At 36.5% G+C, this 14,100-nt stretch overlaps 1 protein-coding gene across 2 annotated transcripts; it reads left to right on the forward strand.

Annotated features, from left to right (window-relative positions):
- Nucleotides 1–1,475: 1,475 nt before the first annotated feature.
- scinlb (scinderin like b) lies at nucleotides 1,476–13,805 on the forward strand. 2 transcript variants are annotated; one of them, XM_052547878.1, is made up of 17 exons: nucleotides 1,476–1,636; nucleotides 3,541–3,726; nucleotides 5,857–6,011; nucleotides 6,350–6,511; nucleotides 7,039–7,188; nucleotides 7,662–7,751; nucleotides 7,959–8,091; nucleotides 8,655–8,743; nucleotides 9,051–9,266; nucleotides 9,543–9,676; nucleotides 9,779–9,869; nucleotides 10,321–10,491; nucleotides 10,570–10,744; nucleotides 10,814–10,929; nucleotides 11,013–11,090; nucleotides 12,260–12,320; nucleotides 12,938–13,805. In XM_052547878.1, exons 2-17 carry the CDS (start codon nucleotides 3,546–3,548, stop codon nucleotides 13,096–13,098), a joined length of 2,163 nt encoding a protein of 720 aa, XP_052403838.1. In that variant the 5' UTR covers nucleotides 1,476–1,636; nucleotides 3,541–3,545; the 3' UTR covers nucleotides 13,099–13,805. The 2 variants fall into 2 exon arrangements, with proteins under 2 accessions (XP_052403838.1, XP_052403839.1); XM_052547879.1 differs by lacking the exon at nucleotides 1,476–1,636 and having other exon boundaries at nucleotides 3,526–3,726.
- The last annotated feature ends 295 nt before the right edge of the window (nucleotides 13,806–14,100 follow it).

Raw genomic sequence — 14,100 nt, forward strand, 5'->3', positions numbered from 1 at the left:
ATCTCCCATGTGAGTGCAGGATCTTCTTGCTGGAGCATTTGCAATAACTACTAGGCAAAAGCCTGACCATCTCATGGGCTTTCATTTTGGAAATCTCCTCTCTGCAGCCTTTTGCTCTTTGTTAATTTGACCTTTACAATGGAGAAGTCTCCAATGGCAACTATGGCAACAGTTTCCACGAGACCATAAAGGTCTCTAGTGATTCCCTCTCATTGTTTGATTATTGACATTGCCACAGCCCCTTTATCTTAAATGCATACTTCTGTCACCCACCTTTTTGGGGCAGATGTCCACAGCTGCCACTCTCATAGGCTGAGGAGTCACAGTTATTCCAGCACTGCAGAGGAGTTTAATTCCGGAAATCAAAGAGCTTTGTGGCTCACCATCTGTTCGTTGATTATTTAACTTGCTAGTTCGGCTTTAACATAAGCTCTCCATCAGCTCTCCTTGCAGAGAGTTTAAAAAAAGGATTAGGATCTGGTAAATATTACAAAATGATTATAAGACGAAACAAAGTTCTCATTTAATGTATTTAACAGTGGAGCTTTCACAGTATATCTCAATCTTTAATGGTCAGCTTGTCAGTTCCCATCTTTGACCAACGTTTTTGTTTAATAAATAATAAATGAGTGTTTGTGCCATTAAAAACCATTCTGTTGAGTACTGTAGATGCCTGTATACTTCAGGAAGTAAGAAATATGAGACTGTAGAAAATCAATGAACAATAAAACCCTTTTAAAATGTATAAAATACAATAATATCCGCATGTAATGTAATTTACAGCTGTTGTCTGAGAGTTTTACCAATATATCCAATCCCATTGGCCTTTCATGTCTGTGGGTTAATTGCAAGCACATGTTAGTGGGGGAGATGTTTTAAGTTTCAGTCCACTATTTCTGTGGTATAGGCAACCCGCAAAAGCAGCATCTGATTCTTATTTTACATTATATTATTTTTGTCTGTCATTTTGCAATGCCTTGTCTAGTTTTCTTCATGCTGTCCTTCCTGTATCAGAAGCTGAAATGTGTTCAAGTTTGCCAACAATGTTTGTGTAAACTGACAAAATTTGTCATTCAAGTTCCTCTTGTATTGTGTGGTCACTGCTTTCCTGTTGCTACATTATTATGCAAACATGTACGTGTAACACTGCTCTGTTAGAATAGCTTGAAATTTATTAGCGGTCTGTTGTTTGAAAGTTTGAGTTTTTTATTTATTTATTTTTTAAATAATGTATAAGAACTGTTTATAAATAACGGGAATTCATGACAAACAAGAATGTTGTTTACTTAATGAACATTCGGAGAAACTTTTGGCTGACATAAAACATTTAATATTGTGTATTATGTTTGTTGCAAATGGGGGGGGGGGTGTTTGAGATGTTTGTTTGTTTATTATGATTAATCAATTTAATCTTCTTTTATTAGTAATTATTGATTTATTATTTGACCTCACATACGCCCAAAAATGTTGTATAGGTAGTCCGCTGACATGAGACACAACTGTAAGATCACCGTGTTCACACGCCCCTGTTCTGCAGACACTCCCTCCAGTTAAATCGCGCGGATTCTGTAGAGAAAGACTACAATACACCGCTTTTTCTTGTGCACTGACAGCTTTCTGCATCTGCCACAATCTCGTAAGTTGGTTTCGATATTTTATTTTTTAATTGTAGGTCATATCTCTTTTGAAATCCACTGGCTGCATAAGGAAAACTAAACGAATGGAGTGTTCTTTACTTTCCTCAAGTAATAATAAATACTAACATATAATATAAATGTTACTCTGCTCACATGGTAACGCAGAGTCTGCAAAATATTTGTTATCCGGGTGGGAAAGTGGTTTAATGCACGCCACGTTTCCACTATCATAAGACAAAGTCCAACTTTGCTTTCCGTACGTTAGTGATTTATTTATGCTCAGAAAAGTGACAGGCTTTGAATACTACAGCGGTAAATGAAGGACATTAAAAACAAAATATTTGTATGACTTTGGAGTTATGTCAAATCTGAAATGCATGTCATTGTTACATTTATGCATATACAGCTATGCAGTTGCGTTTGATCGTTTTTGGTTATAGGAACAATGTTGACTGCTATATAGACTTTTATGTTTTATATATATATATATAATGCTATAAAATTATGTATAATGTTTTTTAATAAATACTTTTTGTGTAAATGTAAAGTCTTTTGAGCACCAAATCAGGATATCTGAATAATTTCTGAAGGATCAGGTGACAGTGAAGACTGCAATAATGACTGCAGAAAATTCACCTTATTATATAATCACTGCATTACATCAGAGCAGCAGAGCATCTTTGACTGTTATTTGATAACTGAAACAGGTTGAACTAATAATGAAATGACATGGTCTAATCTGCTGCAGGAAATATGTAAACGGATCCATTTGCATGGATTGTGGTTTTTGTGCTTCAAGCCATGTCCTAAATGTATAATATTTCAAACGGAAAGTTATATATCAATATCTCATTCCATCCTGATGGTCTGACGGTAGCTGCTTGCATCTCAGCTTGTCTAACAGACATTTCTTCCTGGATGATGGGCCATCACCTTCAACTCATCCTTGCCAAGACAGAACTGCTTGTGGTTCCAGCTAACCCATTGTTTCATCACAATTTTTATGACTGTTATTAGGGAAGATCAGCTAACTTTCTCAAACCACATTGCTTAAACTGTCCTTCAGATTTGCTTTATTCAATGTTTACATGATCAGGCCCTTTCTTACGGAACATGCAACACAACTGTCCAGGCTGGACTATTGCTGTGCTCTCTTGGCAGGTCTTCCAGCCAGTTCTATCAAACCTTTACAATTAATCCAGAATGTCGTAGCAAGATTCATTTTTAATGAGCCGAAAAGAATACACATGCTACGTGTACTGCGTTTAAGCTAACTGAGACTTGTTACAGCACTTACGTATCATTGCTCTTTTGTTGATTTTGATTGCTTCCATTGTCCTCATTTGTAAGTCGCTTTGCATAAAAGCATCTGCTAAATGACTAAATGTAAATGTAATGTAAATGGAGAATGACAACAAGTGAAAACCCCTAAGGCTTTTGTATTTACTACTGTAGCACAAAAATTGCTTAACGTTAACATGACTGATGAATGCAGAATGTATCCTATACTGATTACTATATAAAAAGCACAAGACCATGTTAAATGTTTAGATTAGTTTCTGAGGTAGCGTGTAAGCCAAGATCATGTGTTTCTCTTTCTTATCAGCTGTGTTGTAGTCAACACCATGATGACTAAGATCCTCTTTTCTAAGGCTCAAAATCTTATCTATCCTGTCACAGAGGTGTGATGAGTGGTGCATTTCCATCTGTGTGTTTGCTTGTGAGTAAATGGCGCAAACAGTCCCCATGCTGTGCCAGACTATGTGTTTTACAGAACAGAAACTTTTTATTTCTCTAAATCATATGTCTCTTCTATATTGCTTTCACACTATTCTCTTGTTCTCAGGATGACGTAATACCCTATAAAGACACCAAAACCTTTTATCTTCTGCACCCCCTTTAGTCACTATGGTGTCCCATAAGGAGTTTGAGACTGCAGGGAAAGCTTCTGGTCTGCAGATATGGCGCATTGAGAATATGGACCTGAAGCCAGTGCCTAAGAATCTCTATGGCAACTTCTATACGGGTGATGCCTACCTTCTGCTGTACACCACCACCGCACCCTCGTACTATATACACATGTGGATGGGTAAGTGAACAGAATAGAAGAATTTTACCTATGGCATTACAATTATATGATGTTAACCTTTCACACATGGTGAGTCACATTTGTTTTACGTTTGCTTTATTTAGATGAGGAAGGATGTGGCTTTTCTGTTCTTTTCAGTTTCGTGTCATTTCATTTTTTAAAGCTACTCTTCTCAAAAAGTTGTTTTATTTAGCTCTTGAGAAATGTGTGTGGTGAAATCTGCCATAAACCCAAAAGGAAATGCATTTAAAACTTTACTGTTGTGCACTGTTCAACAGTTCGTCACCATTTCAAGACTGGTTCAAGTTGGTCAACTGAATTTGCCGCGCTGACCTGACCTGACCTGAGTGTACATCTCTACACTATTGATGATAGACATTAGATATTCTTTTCCACCAAATTTCTTTAGAAATTTACTAGAACATGTACACCAATGACTAACTTTATCAACGAGTTTTTGAATCACTCATTTAACTGATTCATTTAAGCAACAAAGCAACTGAACGGCTGTGTTCCAAATCACATACTCTCTAAGTTACGTACTTCTTTTGATCCGTTAAAAAGAATGTTTTACTTCATACTGTACACTATGAGTTTGTGTAGTAATCCAGACATACTACATTCAATATTTCATTGTCATGTGACCTACCAGCGTCAGTTGTGTCACATTACTGATATTCACAAATCCTTTGCAGTGGCCTCTTTAAGGGATAGTAAAGTGTCCATCAGATGCACACTTCAGAATCTTCCTGGAAATAGTAGGCCATCCAGGGACTTTTTGCTTTCTTTACTATAAATACTTCTCATGAGCTTTCCCACCACCATTAATCTAAAGAATTCTGAAAGTGAACCTATTTTGTGCAAATAACTAATGACAGTCCCTACCCCTAAGGAAAGGTTTGTTTGTTTTAGTACAGATGGCATACTTCAGAAGGGTAGTCACTAAAGGTTATTTAGTCAGCTCCACAGAATATAGCGTGCCTTCACTTGTCCGTGTGAAAGTGCATCAACTGTTGGTTGAACTGTCAGCCCACTAAGGTTTATGCTGTCTTCTATTTAATAATAGAAAGATCAGTGAGATGAGGTTTTTGTTCCACCCAGTGGTTTAAACGTATTCGTTTTGCTCGCAGACATGCTCCAAACCATAGTAGTTCTAAGACATTTGAATGGAGCTGTACTGTGAGAAGTAAAGGTTTATTTGAGGACACAGAGTGGAAAATCTCATAATGTGCTCCATGTGCCCTCTTTAGGGTTTATATTTGGTTCTTATTTTATTAAAGACAGATCCACTGCTAGTGCTGTTTGGCAAGTAAGGTCAGTTTGAGTGTGTAAGTTGTGGGACATTGGTTTTCACTAACAGCAGCATCTACACTGAGATATGTTTTACTGTCTTTTGTATGCTGCTTTTGTGTAAAAAGTTAGGTCTGTCCATAATAAAGAAGTGATGCATTTTTGAGAAACATATAAATTTAATGACTCAGTAAAAGTAAAAAAAATGGAGTACATGAGAGTCTACACATCATTTAAAAAAAAAAAATATGATATTGATATTTTACAACCTAAACCAATATTTACTTGTCAAAAAGGAGCCAAAGGATTTGATATTGCAAGAGACTTATTGACCTTACTGACTTAACGGTTGTTTTTGTTATACAACTATTAAGCAAATTATTTAACTAAAATAATATAAAATAGAATATAAATATTATATAAAAACCTTAAAAGGAAACTAATTTATTGAATTTATATTAAATAAAGCTTAATATAAAAAATGAAGTTACTGAAACCAAAATGTAATAAAAATAAGAATGATCTATTTAAAATATAAATAAAAATAGTAAATAAATTGCACTAAAATAGCACGGTGACACATGAGGATCTTCAGCAGTGAATCAGTCGTTAAAATATTTTTAGTATTAAAGGTTTATATAAGGTTTTCCTTTTAAGTATTTCATTTTTTAATTAGTTTTTTTATATTCATCATGTATTCATCAAAAAATCTAGAAATCAATTGCATTGTGTGAATTGCATTTATATATATATATATATATATATATATATATATATATATATTAAAAGATAGCACAAACAAGCAACCCTTTTCCTGTGGATCATTTCCCCCTCCTCCAGGGAATGAGTGTTCTCAGGATGAAAGTGGAGCTGCAGCTATCTTCGCCACACAGCTGGATGACTTTCTCGGGGGTGGTCCGGTTCAGTTCCGTGAGGTCCAAAACAATGAGTCGCTCACCTTCCTGGGCTACTTCAAGTCTGGCATCAAGTATAAGGTAAACTCTCCTTTGCTTTTTAATGAAAATGACCCTTCTTAGAAGCAGAGTTTATCATTAACTTGCAGTGAGAATGCAAAAGTAGTCTTCCTGCTGGGTTGACTTTGTAGAAGCATCCGAGTAGAATCAATTATGGCTCTAAAACATCCATTACTGTTTAGTCATGCCACATTCTTTCCATTATATTCAGCAGTTTGCTTAGCTAAGTAAGTTTGCATGGCTCTCTGAGAAACACTCTGCTGAGTGGTTTGCATTTAGATTTGTACTTTTCATTTTGCCACTATCCCAGTATCATTTTATGTAATGGAATGAGTCAACTGTCTTTCCTGACTCATCAGCAAGGTGGGGTAGCGTCTGGCTTCCAACATGTTTTGACTAATGAAGTGGATGTGAAGCGACTGCTGCACATCAAGGGCAGGAGGGCCATCAGAGCCACTGAGGTGGAGATGTCCTGGAGAAGCTTCAACAAAGGAGACTGCTTTATCATAGACTTGGGGAAGGTATAGATAACTGTGAAGCTGCCAATAGAACACATTTGAATATTTGTTTAATATTCTAAAATATTTTACTATTATATTTGAAACATACACTACATCTCAGTATGATTTATTGTTTTTGAAAAAACTCTTTTACTCACTTAAAATAGTTTTTTTTTTATTGTAATAATATTTTACTATAATTTTCCAACTTTTTTCTATTTCAATATATTTTAAAATGTAATTTATTTCTGTGATGCCAAGCTTAATTTTGAAAACGGTTGAGCTGTGTAATAGTTTTTTTTTTTTTTTTTTTTTTTGGAAAATAAGTGATTTTTTTAAAGATTCTATAATGGAAAAAGAAGTAGCATTTATTATTTGTAATATTATAGGCATATTTAACAGGTAATGCATCCTTACTGAATAAAAGTATTACTTTCTTTACTTCTTTACTTTTTTTCCCTTAAAAATAAAATCTTACTGACACCAAACTTTTGAATGGTAGTATACATTTGAGTCATTTTAAAGACACTTTTCCCATTTTCCGTCAGGACATTTATCAGTGGTGTGGCAGCGACTGCAATCGTTTTGAACGTCTGAAGGCCTCCCAGTTGGCCATTGATATCCGGGACAATGAGAGGAACGGCAGGGCCAAGCTGGTCATGGTGGAGGATGGAGCTGAACCAGATGCTCTGACTAAAGTGAGTGAAAGATTTAAGCTCGACTTTTCCTGGAATAATTTCCTCTCAACAGCCATCTGAAATACTCAACAATGTGGGTAGACATCAAGTTCACTTATCATTTATTATTTTTGTATGTTTTCTGGTTAAGTGCAAAATGTTAAAGCTGACACTAAATGCCTTTTTTTTTATAAAATAACATACAGTGTTACATTTGCATGAATGCTGAATAACTAACCATCAAACAGGCCTGATGTAATTTGGCACAATGGCTTGCTTGTTTGTGTTCTGGCTCTGGCTTGTGTGTTGTGTTAATTAGAAAGCATCCATCATGCGTTTAATGAGAGGGGATGATTTTTGCGTACCAAATATCCCTTCTGCTATCAGGTCATTCAGCACAGAGTTCAATGTTTGGTCCACTTGGCATCAGATAAGGGATTGAAATAAAGCCCTGCTGTTCCCATATGGGCTTTAATCCTGTATTCCTCTCACAGGTTCTTGGGCCCAAAACCAGCATTGCCCCAGCAACTCCTGACGATGAGGAAGTGGACACCTCCAACAAGAAGAAGGCAGCATTGTACATGGTAATAAAGACTATTATCTAAACTTATATTTTAGCCTAGTTCTAAATATTTACCATCTTAAATATTTATGTGGACTGTTACATTGATACTGTCTACATCATTCACACAAGGACAAAGCATTGTGTTTATCATTATCTGTATTTCTTCAGCTTTCAACACCTTTAATTATCTATTTTTAATTCATGTGGTTTATCATTGTTATTGTAGATTTCAGATGCCACTGGCTCCATGAAAACATCTGTCGTGGCCCAGACTAGCCCGTTCAAGCAGGAGATGCTCTCCCTAGATGAGTGCTATATCCTGGACAATGGAGTTGATAAGAATGTGTTTGTCTGGAAAGGTGTGTCTCAATGTGCACGAGTTGATAACTTTAAAATCAACATTTAAAAAAATGCATCCTATTTTCTTTCCAGCTTTATTGGGCATAGTTCGTTGGTGCACATGATATTTCGAAGAACTCGACTTTACTTTTTCGGGCTAATGTAATCTAGACCATGCAGGCTATTAAAGGGACAGTCAAGTCAAAATTCAAATAGTGTCATCATCATGTCATTCCAAACCTGCATGACTTACTTTCTTTTGTGGAATACAAAAAAATGTTTGGAACAATGTTGGTTCTTCTTTTCTGTTCCACACTCTTCCTGGTGACACCATTTACATTTTTGGGTGGCCAATTTTGTTAAATTAATATTATTCAACAGCCCGTTTCATCTGCCCTATATCTGTTTTTACATCTCTCATATAGTATTACGGAGATGTCAGACTGATACCATCTTTGAGGTTTCATAGCGCTGACATACAGCACAACATGACTAGGGTCCCTTTGTTTAATGCACCACATATTTTTCATAAAAACGAAAGAGAATAATTTAGCCTATGCCTCTGTCTTCCCTTTGCCAACAGGACCAAATGCAAATACATCTGAACGCAAAGAGGCCATGAAGACAGCAGAGAAGTTCATTAAAGAGAAGAATTACTCTAGTAAAACACAGGTACATACATAATGATTATAATAAACACACATCATATTGACCATCAAAGAAATGGATCCTGTGCTTATCAGTTTATTCTTGTGATTGAGTTTTTATTGCTGTTTAAATGTTCTGGTTTGTAGAAATCTACATTTAGAAGCAATGTAAACAATTACTAACAAGCTTTATATATTTATGCTTACTGATTTCATACAATATCTTATCAAATATGACTGAAAATATGTTTTCTACATTCTCCATGGTTTGTGTATATGAACAACTAATGGCACATTTACTGATACTGTACTTTCAATACTTGATGCTGTAGATCCAAGTGCTGCCTGCAGGGGGCGAGACCACCCTGTTTAAGCAGTTCTTCTCTAACTGGAAGGACAAGGACCAAACCACTGGTCCTACCAAGGCCTACACCATAGGAAAAATAGCCCATGTGGAGCAGATTCCTTTTGATGCCTCCAGCCTCCATAACAACAAGGCCATGGCAGCCCAGCACAACATGGTTGATGATGGTTCTGGAAAAGTCCAGGTAAATTAAATTTTGGTCATCAAATGAATAAATAAATAAAACTTTTTCACAGTGACATTGAGGATAGAAAGTTTTACTTTTTTTTGATCATAAAGGTTTTCGTTGCATTAGTATTGATCAAGTACACTTGATACTTTTATATTTTTGGATCGATATAAATGATGCTGCAAATCCAGTGCTTGCTTGCATTCATTGCTTATATGTATAAAGGGGAGATCAAGTCAGGAAATGTTCTATAATCAGTCTGTCATTAACACTAATGTTTGTCTAAATCAGATTTGGCGTGTGGAGGGAGGGGAGCGTGTCCCGGTGGATCCCTCTACTTACGGCCAGTTCTTTGGGGGAGACTGTTACCTGATCCTCTACAGTTATAAACAGGGAAGTAGGGAGCAGCATATCATCTACACCTGGTCAGTCCACATGTGTTTATAGTGGTTTATAGTATATTATATATGTTGTTTATTTCATATGAACAAAGTCTCATTGTATTGCACGCACGTGATGGTTTATAGGCAGGGCCTGAAGAGCACTCAGGACGAGCTGGCAGCTTCTGCCTTCCTTACAGTCCAGCTGGATGACTCCATGGGAGGAGCTCCAGTTCAGGTGAGAATTATCTTTGAAAAAGGCTGTTTGAAAAGAGCATACAATAATGTTGTTGGTATGCTGTTTACTGACAAACTAATAGGGTATAGGTTTGGGTTGTACGTTTTCGCATGAACCAGTGTAAATTCTTCATTATTTCCCAATTTTGTGTGAATTATTACATGTTTACATGCCACTTGTGTTGGGCAAGCCTGAAAAGCTAGCTTTTAAACCCATAACTGTTCCCTCGTCTTTATACAAGCACTTGCTCCTGTGCAATAAATTGCAAATTTCCAAGAAAGCCAAGAATGAGCTGTATTTCTGATGGTAACCACCAGGGTGTGATCTTGATCAGAAGAGCCATTAAATTAACCTAGTTTGTCTGTTGTGGTTTTTATCAATTTTATTCACATGCACCATATCATTAAAAAACATGCGATTATTATTTTATCCACCTCAAAAATTTGCTTAGGTGCGAGTGACACAGGGTCAAGAACCTCCCCATCTGATGAGTCTGTTCAAGGGCAAACCTATGATCATCCATACTGGAGGCACATCCCGCAAGGACGGCCAGAGCAAGACAGGCAGCACGCGCCTCTTCCACATCCGACAGAGCTCCTCTAGAGCCACACGCGCTGTCGAGGTCAGTCACAGTCTGAATACTCTTGCACATACAGTATAGTGCGATGTTTCTCATGAATCACTATAACTTCCATTGTAGGTTGAACCATCTGCATCCAACTTAAACACCAATGACGTATTTGTGCTGAAGTCGTCAGATGGTGTGTTTGTGTGGAAAGGTGCAGGTGCCAGTGATGAAGAAGTAGTCGCTGCGAAGTATGTTGTAAGTGTGCTGGGAGGGAAATCCACTGATGTGGCCGAGGGTAAAGAACCAGGTGAGTGTCTGCCATGTTTTTTTTATGATGTATTATATGAACTTCTTTCTTACATAGCTCTCTCCTCAGCTGGATTCTGGTCGGCTCTGGGCGGGAAGAAGGAGTATCAGACATCTTCAGCTCTACGAAATATGGTCAAACCACCACGTCTGTTCGGCTGCTCCAATAAGACAGGCCGGCTAATGGTGAGTGAGAGTCAACACACAGGCAGGCTGGAGGACAGCTGCGGTTTGTGAATCTGGATCTAATGTCTTGTTCTTCTTCTCAGGTTGAGGAAGTTCCTGGAGACTTCACTCAGTCAGACTTGGCTACCGATGATGTCATGTTGCTTGACACCTGGGATCAGGTGAGTTGATGCCCAGTATCTAGTCCACATGAATGTAGCTCAGGCCAGTGGGTGGTCTCAGCAAACCTCTAATGGGGCTTCAAGATGACTAATTTGTTTCCCAGATAAAACATGCTCCCTCATTTTTATTTAGCTATTTATTATTTATGAATTATTTAATAAATGTGAATATTTTTATATCTGGGAACTTCATGGAAAATAATAACATTTTGAAATGCACACTAAAAAGAAAAATACACTTTTATAAGAAGAAATTGTCATATTTGTAAGTAAAAAATATTTGTTAAAAGCCATAAACACCTGTAGAAAAGTGGAAATAAACACATATAATTTTAATCTAATATTATAATTGTTTTATTAATTTATTTTACTATATTAATAAAGTTTGTTAAAAGGTTTGTTAACAAGCAGCTTCCTCATTACAGCAAAGTACAAAACATATTTTGTCTTAGATGATGAGGGGCCATGGAATTAAAAAGGTTGGGAACCACTGGTTTAGACCACTCTTTAGGCTGTGTCCCAATTCAGGGGTTGCATTCTTAGAAGGACACAGAGGCCACACCTTTAAAACCTGTGAAGGTCAAAACCATCTATTGTTAAATGGGACAGTCTAGCCCACGGAGGACTGCTGTGAAAGCTTCAGCTGATGAGCGGCGGTGACTAATGTACTGGAGTTTTATTCAACTGTCTGAAAACATACAGGGTAATCTGGCATTTTCTCTCAAAAAATCCAAACATTACTGGTCTCACAGCAAAAAAGGTCCCCGTTTTGAGCCCCCGGCAAGGCTCCCTGTGTCTGTGTGGGTTTATGCCGGGTGCTCCGGTTTACTCCCACAGCCAAAAGACATAAAGGTTAGGTAAATTGAACATTTCTAAATTGTCCCCAGACGTGTTTGTAAAGACAAGACTTGTGTATGGATCAACTTGTGTATGGATTAACTGGTTCTCGCCGTGAATATAGTCTAGATGCTGGATTGGCGCTAAGAAAGAAATTAACAAACGAACAAAAACTGGCACGCAATAAATCTTGTTAGCCTGATAGTAATGCATTTGGTCTTGAAAAGCAGCCTTTGACAGATGCAGCCTCTAAATTAGGACACAGAGGGTATCAGATAGCACATGTATATATTTAATGGGCTGTAATGATGAAGAAATGCTGCTCTTTCTAGATCTTCCTTTGGATTGGTAAAGAAGCCAATGAGGTTGAAAGAACTGAGTCACCAAAAATAGGTAAGTGACATGTTTAATAAATCATAGTTTCATGATAAAACATTTAAGTTTTTGAACAGGATTCTGGTTAACACAAGCTTAAGATATTTTAGTATAATTTTTTTCTATGTCAGTAATACCCCACTCCCAAGAATTTTTAAAGCTTTTATTGTCATGAAACAAACGGTTAAATGGGACAAGAGAGTTTGTCAGTGACCTTAAACTTCACCACGCCCAACAAATCAACTTCTTTTCTCAGCAGTCTGCTTTTATAGCCTCGTTTCACACTCTTGCAAACTATTCTAATTCAGACTTTCTAAGTTATAGTTGTTAAATAAAAGAGTTGTTAGAAGCTTAATGGTAGTGACATTTAAGTAAGTCAAAGTTCGTTTATGTCTTAACTTCAGCTTTTTACATCTGGCAATTGTATTTAGGATTCAAAACTCATCCAATTTTTTGATCACAGAGAATTTGTGAATCACAGAGCTTATTCTCTGCAATAATCCAAAAGCAAGTGGAAAAATCTTTGTTGAGGCCAACAGAATGATGCTAACTTACAAGTTGACCTACAAAAATATGTCATTCCTATAGCACTTTATATTCTGTATACTCTATAACTGAGTATGTTCTTTGTCTAGCTAAGGACTATGTGGACACTGATCCTTCTGGACGTCGTGGACTGCCCATCACAACCATAAAGCAGGGGGCTGAGCCCCCGACCTTCACAGGCTGGTTCCAGGCTTGGGACCCACATATGTGGGACTCTGACCCTCTGGAGAGAATCCAAGCTAGCTTTTAAACCCATAGATGTTTCCTCTTTTTTATTCAAGCACTTGCTCCTGTGCAATAAATTGCACATTTCCAAGGTTTTACACAATCTTAAGATTGGTGAAATGCCCATCTTGCTTAAAAGTCCACACTGTAATTTTTTTGTTGTTGTTAACATTATGTTGGCCTTTATGCGTTTGGTCTTGGACTTGTAACTAGTTTGTAGTTACAGATGCCATTGTAGAAATAATTCATATATTCAGTAAGCAAACAAAACAAATTATAGGTGAATTACTGAAATGAAAAGTCAACGTAGAATTTGGCTGGTCATGCGATCTTGAATGTCTGCCCTCATCAGGCAATTTAAAATAAAATGGCTTATTTAGTACTACTGCATTTTTAAATCTCATTTAAGATCATTTTAAACATCACCAAAAGTACTGTTTTAATTAGGAAAATTACCATCGTTAAAACTGTTCAAATCTACCAAAATCATTAGCACTCATAATAGTATGAGGTATGATGTATAAGGTATGTTACCCTGTTAACATTGTTATTTTGACAAGTGTTTTGGCTAATTATTTCTGTCATTACGGCTTCCATACTTATTAACATAATAAAATATGTGGCAACCTTCAAGCCTATTGTTTTTACACACAAGCCATTGATATATGCTCAGCTTGTACAATGGTGTTATTGTGTGGAACTATAATAAATGGAGATTTTGAGAAAGTGAAATGATATTTGTATATTTACTGTACTTACTAGTTTTATACAGTAGTAAACACACCAATTCTACATTTTTAGAATAATAACACAGAACAAGTGTTCAAAAGTTGGTCAATACTTTATAATAAAATGACTGCTTTCATTCAGGAAGAACACATTAAATTCAGTTAAAAGTGAGAGTAAAGACTGATGTTACAAAAGATTTCTTGTTCAAATACATTTTAAGCAATTTATTAAAGAACAATGGGAAAAAAACTGTGGTTTCCACAAAAATATTAAGCAGCACAATGTTAATAATACACAC

This window comes from Carassius gibelio, chromosome B2 (genome assembly GCF_023724105.1).
Source record: "Carassius gibelio isolate Cgi1373 ecotype wild population from Czech Republic chromosome B2, carGib1.2-hapl.c, whole genome shotgun sequence".
NCBI classification, from domain to species: domain Eukaryota; kingdom Metazoa; phylum Chordata; class Actinopteri; order Cypriniformes; family Cyprinidae; genus Carassius; species Carassius gibelio.

Bases quoted from the DNA above. Each gene is read 5' to 3' on its own strand.
- scinlb (XM_052547878.1), top strand. From the start codon at position 3,546: ATGGTGTCCCATAAGGAGTTTGAGACTGCAGGGAAAGCTTCTGGTCTG. The intron at 9,677-9,778 runs GTCAGTCCACAT...GATGGTTTATAG, and splicing joins CAGCATATCATCTACACCTG to GCAGGGCCTGAAGAGCACTC. The intron at 9,870-10,320 runs GTGAGAATTATC...AAATTTGCTTAG, and splicing joins TGGGAGGAGCTCCAGTTCAG to GTGCGAGTGACACAGGGTCA.